Genomic DNA, 19,818 nt, shown 5'->3' on the forward strand with positions numbered 1-19,818 from the left:
ACATTCCCACCGCCAGCCCACTTCAAATATCTAATCACATGATAATCTTGATTTTGTGGTGCCCCAGTCAAGATTACACCTGAGTAGTTTCTTTTAGCAGCCCATCAATGACTGCTGAGTTCTCCTCGTTGTTATTGCCTCACTTACTACCTATTCGCTAATGTTTGTGCGTATTTGCTTTACCACTTTTCTTGTTGCTTGTTATTTCTATTACACTGAATAGTCCTTAACCAGATAACTTAACGGACCAGATGCTCTTACATTCCTTGTACCGACGACGGCATACAAGAAAAATGCTGCTGTTCATTTAAATTCCTGGAATCATGCTGCTTTTTGTGTTGGTTCTGGTTTAAACTCTGCTATTGAGTTACTGCTATCACATGCTTTTCTTTACTGCTTATTTTTGCAGGGGAAGAGCTCCAGTTATCTTCAGTGAGATTTCCTGCAGGATTTAATGAAACCTGAGTATTACGTGCTTACTGGAGTTGTAATGTTATAATCCCAGGGGCAGGAGTTACCTTTATAGATTTCTTAAGTCTCTGAATTGTGCCAAGAACCTCAGCTCTATGTCTAGCATGGAAACCTTCCAGCAAGGGCAGCTGTTGTGCTTGCACTAAAAATAATGTTATCTGCTTGGCTATATGCTCAAGGTTCTGTCTTTAGATGACAATGAAGAGCAAACAAATAATCTTGCAGTGTGTTACAGCATATGAACACCAGCCTACTCTAGAGAAAAAGTGTAGTGACATCAGGCCAAACTACGTACAGATTTGGTGAAAACATAACATTCACACTCTTTAAAACATTTTAATTATTGAAGAAATGCTGTGTAAAAATCAGTAGAATTCTTTTCTAGCCCCTAAACTTAAGGAAATGGGCAAAATAAGAAAAATAGTTTCCTTTAGAAGAAACACAGTCTCACAGTTAAGAATCTGTAACTGGAAATAACAAGAGGTACTCTGCTCCTTTTCTGTACCTCTGCATAGATGTGTGAATTTAGGTATATTACAATGTCTTTGACACGATTTTGAGAGGCGTCTTGTGAGTTGTGGTGCAGATATTGAAGGAAAGGAACAGTTTCAAAGAAATTAACTTGTTGCAGTGACATGTCCAACATCTTACTAAAACTGTCTGCAGCCTAAAAATGTTATATATGTTGGATTTTCTTGCACTTACGGACATAGCATTATCTGTTGTATTAATGGCAGTCTCTAAGGTAACCTGAATTACTTTAAAATAAGAAAAGCTCAAAGGAACTGACAGGCTTTGAAGTAAAAGAGAACGTAACTAGTGCAGGATGGGGATGGATTCCAGGGGTAAGAGGGATCCGAACTCGATGTTTTTCTTCCCAGCTTGGGAGTCCCATTCTTGAAACTTTCTGTGTTGACTGCAGGCTCAGGACCAAAGCAAGAACTCTGGTCAATGAAGAGGTGAGCAGGAAAAGATGTACACAGGATATTCACTGTGGGAGTAGTGTTGGACATTAATCGTGGAAACATCCACAGAGCTGTAACTCTGGGGAAAACAAAGTCAGATGAAGAAGAGAAAAAATGCATCTTTGAGAATGTTGTTTGGCTATACTGACTGTCCCTTTGGCCTGTGTGAACTCTTGAATATCTGGTCTGTGTTTACAGAAGCATTGTGGCAATGCTGTCATTTCTGGGGCTTTTGCAATGTTAGCTTGTAAGTATGGTTGTTTACTGTTCATAATTCTTTGGTTAGAAAATTTGAGTCATTCAACTGGAAAAACATAAAGGAATCATAGGATTTAAACTATCAGTCATAAATAAACAATCCTAGCACTCATGCAGTGTGTAATTTATTCAGAAAAAATGATTCAACACACACTTGTAAGTAATGAACATGGCTGGGGGAGGCATTGTTTTTTCTGAAGTTATTTGGGAACAGGAAATGGTTAAAAACCAATCAGCTGTAATATGTAATATTTAAAAACATATGTAGAAATAATTTATCTGCATCTAAAACAAACTAAGACTTGATAGAGTAAGAAATCAATATTTTAGGATAGAAATCAGCCCACCCAAGATTATATGGAGTGCATCAGCAGAGAACTAACTTAGGGTGTAAAAACGGGAGATTAGAACTGAGAGGTGCATGAGTTGGGCTGTGATGCCCAGGAATGGAGTACCAGCCCAGGTATTGCCAAGGGATATTAGGACGCGTTTTGAGGAGAACATCCCCACTGCAGGATCAGGCTGTTGTTATGCTGTGGATTGTGTAACTGTCAAGAGTGAGGTGGTATGACTAGACTCATGCTTATCGGGCAGAATGTTCACTTTGAAAAAGACATGATCAAAATCTTTGTGTGCTGGCTAGCTGCACAGCCCTATTTCACTGCTTCCAGCAAAGCCTGCACCATTCTTGCCTTGCCACCAAATGATATTGCCACTTTGATTCACACCGAATTTCTCCTGTTACGAGTTTCATTGTCTTTCTCTCTCATGTCAGGCCCCTGCTGCACTAACAAGCTGGCCTGTTTACAGTATTCAGACATCATGCTGGTGATAAAACCATATGGTAGGGAGCATGGGAATAAAATCAGCACTGGCAGAACATTGTGCTTTTCTTAATCTTCATTTGGGCTGTGAAGATCACTGTTCTGTTTACTAGAAGCCATTTAACAGGCATTTCTGTGATAAACATCTGAGACTTGAAGGAAAGCGCGACTGCTGTCCTGGGGAAATGGTTTAGTGACTGGGTATCTAGCTAGCAAAAAGGATAATGGAAGAGTATCAAACCTTTTTATTTAAAATATTTGGTTTTGTTAGAAAACTGTTTTCTCTAATGGTTTGGCTGCCCCTATTTATGGTTTATCTGTAGTCGCAGGTGTAAGCTGCAAAGTGAGAGGGTTGTGCATGAAATTTAAAGCACTGCACCCCACAGTATGAGTGTGCTGTGCTTGAATTTATACTGAATTTGACATTCATGAATTCATATAATCTAATACAGGGTTAAGTGACTTCATTCTCACTGCATGCTGCTCAGGCTAGAGAGACAATTTTGCATATTTCTTTTTTTAAACCAAAAAATCTAATGCAAGAGAAAGAGAAGGCTAAAGGACAAAAGAGGCTCTTTGCAGAGTTCTGTTCACCATATCTCAAAAAGGGTGTAATAGGACTTTACAGAATGTACAAAGGAATTGAGGATGTTCAGAAAGATGGAACAATTCAGCATGAAGACTCTAAATGGACTGGAAGTTTTTGTCTTAGGAAAGAGGCAATTGAAAAAAAAAAAATATGTAAAGGTTTATAACATCACAAATAGCATGTAGAAGAGGTATAGAGAATGACCTAATAGAGAATAGAGAGAATATAGAGAATATACTCACCATTTCTAACACAGCAGGCACACGCGGAAAGGATGAACAGGTTTAAAATTCGAGGAGGAGGTTCCTTTTTCACACCCCATGGAATGAAGGAGAATAGAAACTGTTTCCATAAGTTCATGTGACAAAGCATGAAGAAGCTTGTAAAGAACAGGTCTGTGGATGACGTGCATCTGGTCTTCTCCATTAATTGTCCCCAGTTCTCTGATTCTGGAAAGCTGGAAAGGACCAAAAGCAGCTCTGCTCCTAGTACTTTATTCCTTAAACATTTTCTGTAAGCCATTCCTAGGAATAGGATGTTGACCTCATTGAACTTGCACAGTACAGTCCTTGGTATATTCATATATTCTCAGTGTGTTAGTCTATTCCAGTGCTGTAAAGCTGTGTGCACATAAAGCTGGACAAATAGATGCGCATAAATGGGGATGTATGAGATTCAAGGTGTGAGCGTCAGATCAGGACGTAAAGCCTGCTCACTTCTATCCTGAGAGTTCTTTAGTTGCCATCAGTTTCTCACAGGATGCAAGGGGTAGTGGTAAATCAGAGGCTGAAAACGGGTTAGGCGGTTCAACTGCGAGCATGCCGTAAAGATGGATAGAACAAGATGGCAGAATACTCCTTCCTCTCTCCATCACTGCTTTTCCTCCCCTTTCTCCCTGTAATTGGGCAGTTGGTTACCACAAGTAAGGGGATTGATCATTTTCGCCATTGCCCCCTAAGGATGTTTAATTAACGTTTGCATTTTGTCCCTTACTTTGCAGATTCCTTCTACCTCCCTCGCTACAATCATAACACTCTGACAGCCACAAACACTGGAGATTGGGGAAGATTATTCTCCTTGCGATTGTTTCCTCAGAAAGAGATGGCCAGAAACTTGAGAAGGACATACTAAAACAAAGAAAAGCAAAAAAGGATCTTCCAAATGAGTCTGCACAAAACTTAAACAAGAAAGAAATTTCCTTTTTGTCAGAAAAATCCATCAGTAAGTCTCTACATTTTGGGAGATAATTTGTCTTTCAGAGGTGCCTGAAGCTTCTTACATTTGACTTTTTTAAAGCAAGCCTGACAAATGATGTGAGAATATTCTGCAAGGATGATTCTTAGGAAATTAATCTTCAGGTGTACCAAGCTTCATCTCTCTCGCACTTCCACAGTTTTACATTTAAAAAAAATATAACAACACTGGGAAGTTTTCATAAATCATGTAAAAGTCACAGTTGCTTCAAAAGAAGAAAGTTGTGTGATCAAACTATAGAAGTAGAACACAATCAACGGAGTATTAGAAATACTCAGAAAGTTATTAGGCGTATCACTAAATAACTCAAACCTTAATTCACATAAGAACTTTCATTCTTACCTCTGGGTAATAAATAATACCATATCATACTATACAAGTACTAAGTAGTATTTAAATAGGTAGAATTCAAAAATCTGTTGAACATTTAGATTAAATAACACTTTGAGAAACTAAAACCAAGTGTACCAAGCAAAGGAGGAAATTTGACCCCTTATTCATGTGATCACTTGATGCAGTAACTCACTTCCCCATCTAAACCAAAAGATTTTTCCAAGATACATAAGAGAACATTGTATTTTGGCATAGAATAAATAGGAGTTATATAGCAAAAATGCATAAGCATCCATTCAAAGCTTCACAGAAGAAAACGCAAAACTGATTAAGAAAGGTAATGGAAATTTTATGGCCGATGCACACATAAATGGAAAACCGGCAATAAATTTATCATGCTATTACACTACAGCATATACTAAATTAATTGGAACTAACCCAGTCTACAATATTATTTGATTTATTTATTTATTTTGAATGTGATTGATGAGTTCGGAAAAAAAATAAAAGCCATTTGACTTTTTTCTCTCATTCCTCCATGCCACTTGGCCCTGCGCACGCGGCTTTGGTCTTGAACAAGGCCTGTGAGGAGCAACCGCCAAAGGCCGCCCGGTGCCCGGGTCAGGGCTTGCACTGCCCGATGGCTGTGGGGTTGCCTGGGGCCCCTGGAGGTACTTAGGGTCCTGTGGGCCCTGCAGGTCTGCCCCACACCGCCACCACCACCGCTCGCTGCTCCCACCCTGCAGACAGTACAGCCACGATGCCAGGAGGGTGACAGGGCTCAGTGCTTTGGGCAGGCTGCGACAAGTACATTGTATAATTCAGCACAGCATTATAGCACAGTCCTGTGACATGGTAACTGTCTTGGCCTGTTGCAGCCAGACACCGGTCCCTCTTCTTATTTTGCTGTTGGCTTTTAATTGGCCTACAGGAAAACACGATGCCTGCAAGAACTTAAGCGCTGCATTCCACAGCTCTCAGATCCTTCCCAGAGCTGTCTTTTTTGATAAACTTCAATTAATGATAGCCTTTCCAATCTCCACATGGGTCGGCTGTGCTCATTTAGCATACATTTAATTGATTGTCACTTCCCACACAGCTGAGCAGGGAAGCACACTCAGTTGGCTGGAGTTCTGTTGTCTGAAAATTGACCCCAGCACATTTAATTACAAACTGAAGACACACACCTGTTTCCCCTCAGAGAATAAAGGCTGATACATGAACCTACTGACAGAGGACACACACACACCAAAGGACAAAATTAAAGATAAGAATTCTTATTTTATTAAAAACAAGCACCCACACACCAGCCCAAAGGAAGAGCCCCCTCAGAGGACAGCCCACAGCCTGCCCTTAGCGCCTCCTTTCCACCACAAGCAGCTTCTCCCCCCTCTCCCCACTGCCGCCATTAACATCCGCCCCACCCCAACCACCACCCTCATAAAGCGCAGGCGGCCTCGCCCCGCCCTTTATATACGACCCGCAACCAGTCCCAACCCCCCCCGGTCCGGGCACAGCTCGGCGCGGGGCACTCTGGGTAATGTAGTCCCTGCCTCCAGCGGCCTCGTTGTGACCGACGGCGGGGGGGGGCGCCCTCCGCAAGGCATCATGGGCCTTGTAGGAACGGGCGCGGGAGCCAATCGAAGCCCTCATTTGGGAAGACCCTCTCACGCGGCCGGCGCACGCGCAATCCTCCTCGCGAACCCATTGGTTGGTGGGCGAGCGCGACAGCCGCTCAACCCCCTCCCCCCGGCCAATAAATGCGGGCCATGTAGCACGGGCCGCTCCCCGGGCGGGTTGCGTGCAGCACCGCCGTCAGCCGCCGCTCGCCTCCCGTCAGCGCGGGGAGCGGATTGGTGGAGTCGGGCGGGGGGGCGGGGCCAGGGGGCCGGGCTCGGGCTCCGGCGGCGGCGGCCGGGAGAAGGCGGCGGCGGGATGGGGCGGCTGCGGCTGCTGCTGCTGCGGCTGCTGCTGCTGCTGCTGGGCGCCGCCGCGCTCGGGGCCGCCGCGCTGGCGGCAGCCGGTGAGTGCCGGGCTCCTCCTCCCCTCCCTTCTGTCCCTCCCGTTCCCTGTCGCCGCGCCCCGCCGGGCCGCGGCCTCGCCCCCGGGCCTGCCGCAGGGGGACGTGCTGGGGGGGGAGGGCGAGGGGGGTGCGGCCTGCCCCGGGGGCCCGGCGCTGCCTCCAGCAGCAGCGGGGAGGCGGAATCCGCCCTCCTTCGTGGCTTTTGCCCCCTCCCCGGTGTGTGCTTCGTGGCCGAGCGGTTGGCAGCGCCGGCGTCGGTGGTGCCAGGCCGGCCTGTCCCTGCAGGGCCCGCACAGCGCTTCCGCGGCCCGCGCCGTGCCCCCGCTGTGCCTCCCTCCTGCTGCCCGGTGCTTCTGGAGTGTTGTCACCGGCTTCCTGCCCGGGTCTCTCTCCCCGGGGGGGAGGAGCACACAGGGCATTTAGCTGCATAGAGCGACTGTAAATCCTGTGAGAACCCCTTTAACATAGAGTCTTGTCCGGGGCTGCTCAGGGTGTGCTTTTAGGCTCTCAGTGATAAGCCAAGAAGTAACTTAACCTCTTTTCTAGAGGGAAGTTTAGTGGTCTGGGATTTGTTTTCGTGAGTGCAGTAGGAAGTTAAGTTTTTAAGCTGTGTTACTGCAGTTCATATGGGATATCAAGCATAGTTATATGAGCTTAGAATGTAATGCTGTAAGCCAGCAGAGCACTTCCCAAAATGTGGAAAAGACACGTACAATGTTTGTGAAGCTAGAGAGGGGAGGCACTGAGACTGTCTGAATGATGTGTTCTCCCTGATAGCATCTATAAAGGCAAAAGCTAAGATGAGAGGAGGCGCTTCAAGTGAAATGAACCGTCTGTTACGTATGTGGAAGCTACGTCTCAAAAACATGGGCTGTTAGCTGTACAGCTGTGGCTGTGGTAGCTTATAGGATGTGGGTCTTCTGATTTGACTGCATTGCCACTATCACGTAGCTGTGTTTGTGAGTGCGAGGTTCTTACAGCCCACATCAGCCTTGAAAAAAAAGTATGTTTAGAGTCAGTTGAACTAATACAATTAATAGGCCCAAGGCAGCCCATGGTATAGTGCCTGGCAGATGAGGTGCTCTTGCCAGGTTTAAATCACTGCTGAGGTAAAATTGTTCATTAATACCCAGAAATGGTTAGAGGAGAGTATTAGATTATAACAGGAAGGCCTTTCTTGCTCCTAATTTGTCTTTGTTCTTAAAGCAAAAAAAAGGATTGCTTCATAGGTGTTTGGGTTTCCTGCAGTAGCAGTAATACCTTGTCGGGTAGCATCTGATCCATGCCTAGTAGCTGTGTTCACTGGGTCTTTGAACAGTTGGTCATTGCCAGTGTCTGGAAATGGTTATCTGGAATATAAATATATTGAAGGGAGAGATTTTAAAAAGGTTAAAGAAAAATGGTTCGACTATTATTTTCTAACTCAAAAGGCAGTCTTAATACAGACTTTTTTTTGTCAGTCACTTAGCTGTAGATTTAAATTCCGTCTCTGTAGTCGTCTGTTTAAATCAATTTCTTGAAAACTCAAGGTGAACACAAACTCAGGCCTAAAAAACGTGTGCTATTTGTTTAAAGATAAAATATTTATTCAAATAATGAAGAAATTGAAAGTTGGGTCCTGGGAAGGAATGTGAAGGAGTCTATGGGGCACTGGCAAAAGTAGCTAAAAATGGTAGCTGTTCTGTTCCAGTGAGAGGTGGCAATCTGCTGCTTATCGCTGCAGCCATGGCCTTCTGCTTCTGTTGATCATTTATTGAGGATGTTAGGGGAAAAAAAAGCTTTCTCTTATTTGTTTCTGATTGCAGGTGTTACTTGATTCTTGGTATTCTGCCTTGCTCACAGGCCTAAGGAGGCAGAAGTTCCTTCATTCTGCCTGAGGAGAGGAAGTGGTTCTTGCTCAGGCTGCCATGCACATTCCTTGGCTCATGTCAGTGCTAGGCAGAGCTTTTTCATACTGGTATTAGCTGGTAGGACAACTGAGTACAGGCATATAATAGATACTTACATCAGTACTGGTAAAAGTCAGAGCTCAGTGGCTTTCCTGACCCTTTTAATTTTTCTTACCTAGCTGGAAAACATTTCTTCAACTTGTTGCCTTCTTGGGAATCTCAGTTCCTACAGAGGGACTGCTGCAGAGTAAGTTTTGTAAACAGCTAGCCAGCAATTGCAAAGAGACTGAAAAAAGATTTGTATTCCGGATGGGGGTTGACCTATATCTTAATCTTGTAATTGCCCTAAAATGAGGACACTGCAAAGATTGTAGCTGGGTACGATTTACTTGCTGCCAGGGATAATTTGAAACTAGTCTTGCTGAACAGATGCCACATAAGGATTTTGCTTAACTTACCTCATGTTTTGGAGGTTCATGTGATAGGAACAGCATCTATGCTAAAGTGGCTCTGGTGTCCATCTCTTTTCTGAATTTAACAGTTGAAAAATTGATAAGGAGCAGTCTTAGGTAATTGTATCTTAAGATTTCCCTTGTTCCTGCAAAAGTAGGATAAACAGGGCTTGCGTTCTGTATCAGAGTCTAACTAGAGACTGGCACAAAAAGAATGTTGAAAAGTAACAGTGCCACAGAAAATCTCTAGGATAGTGGCTGCCAAACTTGTTTTGACCATGTATTCCTATCAGTAAAAAAAAAAACTTTTTAAACATCCATTAACTTACAAATAAATATCCATATTTACAGTGTGCTGATTATATGCACCTCATGTGTATGAAATAGAAATGAAAAAGTATGAGGTAAAGATGAAATAAACACTATATTTTTGTTTTATTAATGGTACGAAAAAGGCTTGTTTTGCACACCCCCCTGTGGTACACATACTCCCCTAGCTGGTTGCCTTGTGATAGTGTTGGAAACTTGAAAAGCCTGGCAAAAACCGGAAGGGAACTGACTGGCAGTGATCGCTTAGGACATTTGTCAGATCTTTGGGAGATTGCCCACTGCTTGCAGTTACTGAATTTTTAGTTATTTCCCAAAGATGAGGAACCAGTCCAGTGTTAAAAGCAGTAGTATTAGTTGTCTGGTAGGAGTAGCAGCTCTTTAGCTTCACAGACTGACAGTTGGTTTGTTCTTCTAATGCACCAAAACTTGGGAGCTGCTGGCCTCTTTCAACCTAATGACATTCTTTGAATCACACTGCACTGCTACTCCTGCCCCTCTCTCCTTACTACTCTTGAAAATGGCAATTCTCACAAAATGTTGGGATCTTTTTATCTTGCATAAGCTGAAGGAGTACTTCTGCTGTATTTAAATAGGCTGCTTGAACACTAGTTCTAATAGAAGAAAAATAATTTTGTTAAAGCTGATTTTAATTATACATGAAGTGGTGGATACCTGAAGCAAGCGTTTAGCTGTACGGAGTGCCCTAAAATCCTAGCTGAGCCTGAGAGCACCCAGCAGTGCCTCCAGTTCAGCACTGTTTGTAAGCGAAGCTCTGTGCAATCTTGTCAGCTGCCTCTTTCAGGCACAAGTATTTTTGCCTACCCTTCCCTTTTAATACATCTTAGTGTCTTTCTAATTTGTTTAGCAAATGGTGGGATTGATTTCCAGTTTTCTTCCTAGAAGGTTTTTTTTAATTGGGTCTGTTACCAAGGTTGCCTAATTCTATAAAACTGTCTGTTACCTTTGCCTTTGGATTTGCCTGTGGAAAAACAAATTAAACTATCAGCTTTAATCTCTGAAGCAGGTGTGCAAACACAACATCTGTGGCTTTCTTCAGTAGTTGAGCCTTGACTAATAAGCTGTTCTTAGGTCAAACTGTGACCTTCCCCAGATCTTTCATTAACACTTTCAGAAGTTTTCTCAACTGTTTCTTAGAAGTAGACAAACTTCTATGGGTAGCGTGCGCATATTAGTCAGCAGTCCTGTGGAGAAACACTGCTGTAAGTGATCTCCAGTCACGTTATCGGTCATAACTGCAACCTTACCTCTTTTACTTAGAAGGAAGTCTAGGAGCCAAGAACAGTTAAACTCAGCTTGTTGCTTTAGTTCTATTTTGGAACGAATTGTTAAAGTGCAACTTTTCAATAACAGTGCTGGCTCCTTCAGAGGGAATTGAGGTGATGCAATACAACTGAAACAGGGTGACTTGCTTTCAGGGAAGAAGAGCGGATGTAGTGAGCTCTAGCTTGTGTTGGTCTGGATCAGCTGTCTCTTGCCTTTCAGTTCGGTAATCCTTTTGCCTTGAATATGAAGTCACAATAAGTGTTCTTTGGTATATGTGCATAGATAACATACCCTTTTTATATTTGTCATCATGTCTCTTTTGTGGTGAAACCAATTATTAAAGCTCTTACCAAAAATCAGAACGGTCCAGTGCTGTGTCAGGCATGGAGGTTGATTTTGATTTTATTTTTGACCAGACAAAACCAAATTCCCTAGCTGGTATAACTGTTAAAAATAACGTGCTTGTTACTACAGAAACAAGCACCATGCAAGTATTTTGTACCTATTAATAGCAGTATACAGTCTACTAGGTAGTTTAACCCTCTATTCTTTTTCCCCACTGCAGAAGCATGTGTGACTCTCTTGACAGACTCTAGACCCTGAAATTGCATTGAAGGCATTTGGCTTTACATCAAATTTGTTTAGAATAGTAGAATGTAATTCATGGGAAACATGTTAAACTTCTATCTGTCAAACAGCTTCCAACCAGGGAGGACCAGCAAATAGCCCGGATATGTACATACTTCTTAATGTATTCAAAAACCAACTGTTATGTGGTAGTCTCAAGTATTAATATTCAGCGGTAGGACTTCTTCAGACTTATCAAAGTCATTCTTCTCTGTTAGTCCTCAAGCTGGGAAGCATGGTGGTCTCTGTTTAAAATGCAGCTAAGCCTGTTTTTTTTCTTTTGGTATTTTTTCCAACTCGGTGCTTGTTCTTAGGCTGGTTGCCTGGTTGCTGCTTGCAGGGTCTGTTTCATCTTGAATACTCTGTGCTGTCTCCACTACCTTCTCTGAAGAGCTCTTCACGCTTTCTTTTTTGGACTTGTAGAGTACAGCTGCCTACCCACACAGGCTGTTCTAAACCCTTTTTAATCCTGTCTGCGGGGAGTCAAACTCATTGAGCTCTGCATCCTCTTCAGTAAACTCGGTAGACTATGATCTGTTTGTTTGAGTTACTTCTTGCATCACTTCTGCAGCTTCACTTATCAGTCTTTAACATTTTTTAAGTTATGTTCCCACAGCTTAAAGTTGATGCTCGTGTTTTCACTTACCTGTTCTAACCAAAGATTAAACCTCAAAAATAGAATAGAAATGACTTGATGAGTCTCTGGAATCTGGCTTCCAAGATTTGCCTTTTCATTGCAAATACCTGCAGCTGCACCATTATGATAATGATCTTCAAAACATGAAGCTGGTGATTCATGGCTTGTCATGTCAGAGATGACTGATTTCTGGTAAAACATGTCGCTTGCGTCAGGATGAAAAGTATGCAAGTTTTTTCTTTGCTTGCTGCCAAATGCCTACACGGAGTCAGCAGAGTTCTGTAAACTTGTAGAGTTTTGCTGATGTTCAGTATTTGTGCGGGGATTCTTTGATAGCGAGCTGTAACATGTTAACTGGTATACCTCATGTACAAGTCAGTAGTTGCTGTCAGTTCAGGAACCTTTCTACTTCTGCAGGTCTCCAGCCCATCAGTGTGTGGCCGCTGCTATAGGGTATTATATAAGGTATTATACAACCCAAAATCTCAGGGCAGGGGGAGGAATTCCTAAATGTAGTAGGGGTTAGTAGCACTTCTGCTTAGCTGCTTGTTTAGGTTTTAAGCTTTTTGCTTCAGTGAGTTGTGTACAGGAGAGAGGGAGGCCTATAGCATTTCCTTTCAGATGTTTCTTGTTTACCTAAATGAGGTGGTGTCAGATCCTGATGACTGGATCAGTCATGCTTCACCTGTGATAGTTTTAGAGGCTTTCCATCAAGATGATAGTGCAAATAAAGTTCTCTGAAGTGCAGTGGGTAGCCCTTTAAAATTACAAGAGCTAAGAAATTCAGAGACAACGGCAAAGCAGTGGTAAAACTGTCATATGTAAGCTTTTCTGATGATCTTTTCCCTCCCTTTTACCTCCATTCCCTTTGCTTTTTAGTAGGTTTCTGCCTAATGGCCTTTCTTATTTACTGTTCTCTTCCCAGTCTTTCTAACTGGTTAGATAGCCCTTTCAGGTGAGAAAGGTAACAGTTAAACAAGGCTTGCATCTCTTGAATGGTACCTTAGAGCTAAAGTGATGTCACAGCTTCTCTTCTTAAGAGAAACCTCTACCCAAAGGTTTGAGTATGCTGGCCAGGCAAAATGAATTGGTCTTCTTCTGTGAAGAGTAATGTTTAATTATAAGTGAGGTGGTGCTAATGTGACTGGTCACTAATGAAGTTGTTTATACTAAAGCTGATTTGGTAACTCAAATCCTTAGGTTCAACAGGTCGTTTTCACTTGCTATGTACCTTTTCAAGCAGTTTACCTGAACTGGAACAATTCAGACTGCGTGGTTAACCTAGAGGATTAATTTGGGTTTAAAAAAAACTAATGTTTCGGATATTGCACAAAATTGTAGTATATTTCAGAAAAATGGTAAAATGTAATACCTTTTTTAAAAAAATTATGGGAAAGGTTTTTAATGACTTGTAACATCTTTTTGTAGATGAAGAGGGAAATCAGGATGAATCCCTGGAGCCAAAGGTAAGGAAATACATTTCTAGTCATTCTGTCTTTTTCTTGTGGAGTGAGAACAAGGGTCTGAAATTCCAGAACTACGATTTGATTCTCGTTTTAAAATGTTCTGTAGCTTTCACTGTTTTCATTAACTTCTGTGTAACAGAAGAATTAATGTTGTGCTGTATCTTTTGAAGTGCATTTTTCACAAAACTAGAAGGGAATCAATGAGAGCTGGTAGCAGTAGCTCAATTTACTTCTGGTACTGCTCTTTAAATGTCATATCGTTAAAAAGTAATTTTTTCCAACTGCTGCTGTTTCATTTCTAATCTAAAATACATGGCTGCTCTCTTTCAGACTTTAGCTGCAGAGGACCAGGTAAAGGACCATTCCACAGGAACTCGAGTGGTAGCAGGTCAGATCTTCCTTGAATCAGGGAAGTCAGACCCTCAATCTGAGGATGAAGAGAACTTTCACAGTCAAGAGGAAGAAAAAGAGAATTCACTGGAAGAGTTGAACTCTCTAGAAATGTCCAACCTATTAAATAAGGATTTGGAAGAAGCAGAAATACAGAGTCCAGGTAACTGCTCACAAGATTTTGAACAAGTGGCAAGAGAGACATCTGAGTAACTGTGGGATGTAGATAAACACAAATAGTCATTTTGAACATATTAAAAAACCAAGTATCTGAATTTTTCTGGAAATGAATGGTAATTGGTGCCTTTTTTATCAGGAAGTAACATGACACTTTCAAAAATACTGTTTGAACTCTTAGTGTTCATTTTTACATTCATTTTCAAGATTTTTCATAACTCTTATTGCTTCCATGTTCCTGGAAAGCTTTAACTATCAAATGGATAAAGTACGGATTTCTTCGTATATGACTCAGGTACACATACTATACTGTGTATATATAGTAACTGTAGAAAAAGTGGCATCAGTGTTTTAGCCTACTGGCTGTGTGCCTGGAGAATGGGTTGACAGAGGGAACAAATTGTGATAAGAAGACAAATTTCTTAGCAATAGGGCAACACCTGAATTGCATGTAAACTTAAGTAAGTTTTCAAATACAGGTAGAACCTTGTGTTCTTGTGCCTAAATTCACCAGGAAAGTCTAGTATATCTTTTTTTACTTACAGTAATATGAATTTAATATGATCATTTTGGACTTTTAATTAGTAGTGGATGATACTTAGATGGCACAGTTGAGTACTCCAGCCTTTGCAGCAAATAATTTTTACCTGTTCATAAAAAGTAAATCTTCAACTAAGAAGTATAGTTACATGGTAATACTGAGCTGCATATCTTCTTAACTCATGTCTTGACTATCAAAAGAAAACAGGAATAGTGAATAGGGTCTCTGTTACTTTCTGTTTTTCAGTATTTTCTAATAAGCGTTTCTTATTGATGCAGAACTAGTATACAGTTAGTAAAAAGTCACTAATAGGATTAAATACTGCTGTTGAGAGGTGTGGTGTTGTACAGGGAAAAAGTATATGAAGTCCACTAAATAGTTTTCTGCCACAAAGCAGTGAGCTAAGCACTGTATTTACACAGTGCAGTCTATTTCAAAAGTAAACTTTAAGAATTTTTTTCTCACATCAGAAAGATGTGACCAGATGGCTTGCTCCTGAGTATTGCTTGTAACTAAGGTTTTTAACTGTGCTTGTCAAAATACTGCGTGCAGGTGACTTTAAACTGTGAGCTTACTTGTACTGTTCAGTTCTTTTGAACCTGTTATGAAGGAAGTTAGTGGTGTGGATGGAAGGATTACTGTTTTTATCTGTAATGCAATTCTGAAGGACAAATGCCTGTATTCTGTGAGAGGGGGGAAAAAACTGCTAAAGGGAAACTTCATTGTCAGGCTTCTTAACTGAGTAGGACAGGAGTCTACCTCAGATACATTACATCTTTTGCTCATGTGCATGGTGATTGCATGAAAAATATTTTTCAAGTTTCCACATGTATTTTGGAGGTTATTGAGCAGGGAAAAATTTCATCTTCAGAAAGTTAGAATTAGTACTATTAAGGCTTTTCTTTAAAGAAAAGTTCTCTTCCTCTTCAGGATCCTTTTCTCTTCTAATCAGTGAAGAGTTCTTGTGTAGTTAAAAAAAAAATCATGCTCTTATTTTCCATGCTTTTGTTAGTATGGAACTGGATTGTTAGAGTTTTTGTTGAAAACTGTCACTAGTTTGTACAGAGCTGGCAATTCCTGCCACATTTGTCATCTTGTTTGGAGGAATCTTTCAGTGACAGTACCTTTTTGTAATTTTTTATAAATTTATATTGGGTTTCTTCCAGTGTAAAGTATGAAATATAATTAAGGACAACGTGATAAAACACCATGTGTACACCTGTTTCGCTCTGTCTGAATAAATCCCTGTTTGTGTGCACAATTTGACAAATTATCCTTCACGTAAATTATATGTATTTATCATTCCTTAAGTATATGCTAAACTGTGGTTAGCATTTTATCCTGTAATAGCACTGTGTTGCTTTAGGAGTTAATGTTTGTGGCAATGTGGGGGGAAAACTGCATTATGGTTGAATTTAGAATTTAAAAAGGCAAAAGGGAGGACTGGGTTGGAATAATTTCCTAACTTTTAGTGCACGGCTAACTCTTACGCACAGCATTGTCTAAATAGTTCTTGTGCAATTGCTTTCACTGCAGGAGGTAGTGTTATACTTGCTATACAAGTAAAGTTTCAAATTCCAAGTTGTATTAACATCCTGGACCTGGAGTTTGCTCATAGCGATAAGAGGTCCCATCTGTTGTAGTTGCATGTACTTTTAGCATGAGTTTGGGCATTACCCAATGGCTAACAGATGTCTAAAGTGATTCAAGGCTAATTATGTATAGATGTTATTTTTTTCCAGTTTCTGAAAATAACTCTGTTCTGTGTGTCAAGAGGTAATAAACTTGGGTGGGGATATCTGCCAAGGAATCGAATTCTGAAGAGCAATTTGAGCAAGCTATCTAATTCTGGAGATTTTTTTTATTTAAAAAATGGTATGGTCTCTAGGCCTTATAAAAATGGCATAGTCTCTAGAAAAAAAAGAACTAGCTATGTCAATAGCCACAAGAACTAGAAACTTAATTTGAAAGAACAGGAATTGGCAGTCTCAATTGCAGGTTTCTTCAGATGTCTTCAGGTGAAGCTCAAGCTAACTTCTGGATTTAGCATAGTGAAACAGAAAACTTTATAAAAGGCTAATAGAAATAATTTCATTTTCAAAAACTGAAGATAATTTTTAGTCATTATAGAAGGTTGACTTAAAATACTGCAATACTGGAGTCACTAACCTTTGTCTAGTGCTTGAGAAATCAGAGTGCTGAAAGTACTCTTGAATGCAACTTAAACTGGTGAGATGAAATAAAGATTTCAATGCAAGTATGTGCAACTGTAAAGAGTGAGTGGGCTCATAGTGATTTTGTAGTCTTTTCTTACAGTTGTATTTTCTAAATGTACTCCTTGCTGATACTCAAGTATTTTCAGTAGTCCAGTGAATAGTTCTGTTGAATGCCTGTCTTGCACTATGGCTAAAATGAATAAATGCACTGGAATGCACTCAGTGGGTAGTCTTTTGCATGAGGAAGGGAGTACAGAGAAGTGAAAGTAAAAGGAAGGGCTGTTTATTATGGTAGGCAAAATATATATATATATAACTGATCTGCATTCTATACTCTAAATAAAAATATTTTCTTTGCTTAGAAATAAGGAATAGAAGAAATTGCATACTTATTCTTACTTTCAGTAAAGAAATGGAACAATAATATTTTTGAAGTGCTCTTTAGGAAAGTGACTGCTTTTTCAGGCTTTGGTAAATTAGAAACTTTACTGAAAACTTGATGACATGCAGTTTTTAACTTCACAGAAGTTAATACCAACACAGGAGTCCTTTACTATTTATAGTAGATGACTTTATAGAATATAGGGAAGCAGTCTTACTCCTGGGTATCTATTTTCAGTTTTGACAGCTATTGGAGGTACTGCGGATGGTGAACCTTGTCGCTTCCCCTTTTTGTTTATGGAGAAGGAGTATGCAGAGTGCACTGCAGATGGGAGGGAAGATGGCAGGCTTTGGTGTGCAACAACCTACGATTACAAGAAGGATCAAAAGTGGGGCTTCTGTGAAAGTAAGTAACCTGATGTCTTTGTTCTTGTCCAATGAATGCTTTCTTAACTCAGCGTTCTCATACCTCCTTATGTCCCCTATTACAAGGTCTAGAAGTCCTGGTCGTGTATTAATGGCCACCTTGTATAAGAAATTATAAAGGCAAAGTTCTCGTGATGGGAAATCTTGGAAAATATTGTAATGCAAATGGAACTTACAAAACTTTTGTGAAATCTTGCAGTGGAGGCACCTGTAAAACTTGATTTCAGAGGTGGTAGAACTATAGGGGTTTGACAGTGTTCCCCATTATACTTGCTGATGTGTTGTACACAGGCGACACTTCTAGCAAGCATTGTCCTGAAGGAGGACCTTTCTTTGCACATCTTGCTTTGGAGCAATGAAAGAAATACTTTAACAACAAACTCCTATGAGAGAGATCACATGGGAAGAAACCATCTCCCAAGATACTCAACGCCTTCTTTACATAGCTTTTTTTAATCACGTGGGGTTGCTTATTGGTATTCAGAAACACCATTTTGGCTTTATTTACCCTTAGAACAAATAGGAATTTTTGAGTGAATAGTCTTGATTGAAGATGTATAATTGGCGATCTTAATGTTTGAGGTCATTGGTTTTGTTTTTAAAAGCTGAAGAGCAGTCTAATAAGAGAAGGCAAATGCAAGAAGCTGAGGATGTCTATCAGACCGGAATGAAAATCCTTAATGAAAGCAGCAAAAAGGCTCAGAAGAAAGAGTAAGTCCATGCTCTCCATCCCCACAAGAGAATATGACTACACAGCTGACTTAACTAAGAACTAATCTAAATGAAATTTCCTGGGCCTTACCCACTTCATGGAACTTAGCATCATGTTAGGCAGTGATGCTACTGAAAACTAACAGTGATTTGAGGGCATTTAGAAAGAATACTTGTTTGCTTTCCTCTAACTACACTAAAAATTCGTATGCATTTCTGAAGAGTGGGTGTCTTTAAAACACTGAGTTTAATGCAAGGTGGTGCTGCAGTTTTCTAGCTACAATCTAAATGTGGAAACTGCCAGGAAAGAAACTGAGCATGTGATATGAGGTAATTGACATGCCCCTTTTCATATGTTTCTTATGGTCTTTTTCTCATTCAGCTTCAAAGATGAATGAGCAGGAAAGATAAGCATTTCTTATCCTGCTCTGTTTTTGTTCTTGCTTTCTGATGGTCTCAGCAGAAAAATTAGTTTTAAACCTACTCTCAGTAAATAATTAACAATCTAATAACTAGCATTGTGTGAGAGAAAAGGGTAATGTTTGTAGAAAAAAATCAAAAAAGAGTAGAAAGAAATGAATGTTCTGTTCATTCTGGTCTTTTTGCTTTCTACTCTGTAATATAACCAATTGTTGGTGAAATAGTTGTCAGTTTACTGTAATTAATAGTAGCTAATGTAGAACTGCCTGGTAGTCATGTTGACAACTTCATCAGCAAGTGGTGACTTCAGGTTAGTGACTATTATTTAAGCATTATTCCTTAGTCAAGATAAGGAGGCATATTCCAACTTTACGTATCAGGAAGCTGAATGACAGCTAGAGGTTATTCATCACACCCTGGCTAAGATGAAAGGAACCAGCATATGTTACAATCTGGCTAGTATTTTTATATAAAAGTATAGGAATTTTTGAAAGTCTTAGTTCTCTTGACCACATTGCATTTTGTTAGAAGATCAAATCATGTGAGGAACCAAGTGTGTCTCAGCTTGTACCTAAAGAAAGGGAAGAGGAAGAAAAAACAAGTCTCAGAATAGAAAGCAAGAGAAGTAAAGAAAAATATTGGCATATTATCAAAGGTCTGTAACAAATCAAACAAGTGTTATATATTGTGTTCGAGGTCACAGTTTTTGAAATAGCTGTGAAATTACTTTTGTAAGTTCTGAGGTTGGAATAGAACAAGAGTTTCAAGAGAACTTTCTCATGGTTAATATGATGGTTTCATCACAAAACTAGTTACATATGCAGTTGTCTTGGACCAAATGTTTAGTATTTCCATCTGAATGACTTTGTACTAAAAGACTTCATAGTTTTTTTCAGGCTTCTTTTAATCTGCAGTGTCCTGTGAAGCTGTTAGAGTAGTAGTCCTACTAGATATCTAGTACAGGATTTAAAATCGTTGCTACAAAAATGTGATCATTTGACCTTAACTTTTAATGTATCTTGTAGGGGAGGAAATGCATATTGCTTTGCATGTGGAATAGAGTGAATGTTAAAATCCAGTTTGTCTATTACCTAAATTATATGAGCTGTTCCATGGTGTAGACAGTTCACAGCTGGAACATGACTGTAGATGCA

At 40.4% G+C, this 19,818-nt stretch overlaps 1 protein-coding gene and 1 long non-coding RNA gene across 3 annotated transcripts in view; both read left to right on the forward strand.

The window, feature by feature from the left end:
* Window positions 1-1,060: 1,060 nt before the first annotated feature.
* Window positions 1,061-4,722, forward strand: LOC121071377. The gene is made up of 3 exons (XR_005820554.1): window positions 1,061-1,430; window positions 3,364-3,500; window positions 4,108-4,722. It is a non-coding gene; the product is annotated as an uncharacterized LOC121071377 (long non-coding RNA).
* A 1,860-nt stretch (window positions 4,723-6,582) lies between these two features.
* The window catches only part of SEL1L (SEL1L adaptor subunit of ERAD E3 ubiquitin ligase), a 30,747-nt gene continuing 17,511 nt past the window's right edge, over window positions 6,583-19,818 (forward strand). The window contains exons 1-5 of one of the 2 annotated variants that reach the window (XM_040558125.1): window positions 6,583-6,717; window positions 13,365-13,402; window positions 13,733-13,955; window positions 17,346-17,513; window positions 18,139-18,244. In XM_040558125.1, coding sequence (XP_040414059.1) covers window positions 6,630-6,717; window positions 13,365-13,402; window positions 13,733-13,955; window positions 17,346-17,513; window positions 18,139-18,244 — 623 coding nt within the window. In that variant the 5' untranslated portion in view covers window positions 6,583-6,629. The remainder of the gene's footprint in view (window positions 6,718-13,364; window positions 13,403-13,732; window positions 13,956-17,345; window positions 17,514-18,138; window positions 18,245-19,818) is intronic. The other variant, XM_040558126.1, reaches the window with a different exon arrangement.

This window comes from Cygnus olor, chromosome 5 (genome assembly GCF_009769625.2).
Source record: "Cygnus olor isolate bCygOlo1 chromosome 5, bCygOlo1.pri.v2, whole genome shotgun sequence".
In the NCBI taxonomy this organism is placed as follows: Eukaryota; Metazoa; Chordata; class Aves; order Anseriformes; family Anatidae; genus Cygnus; species Cygnus olor.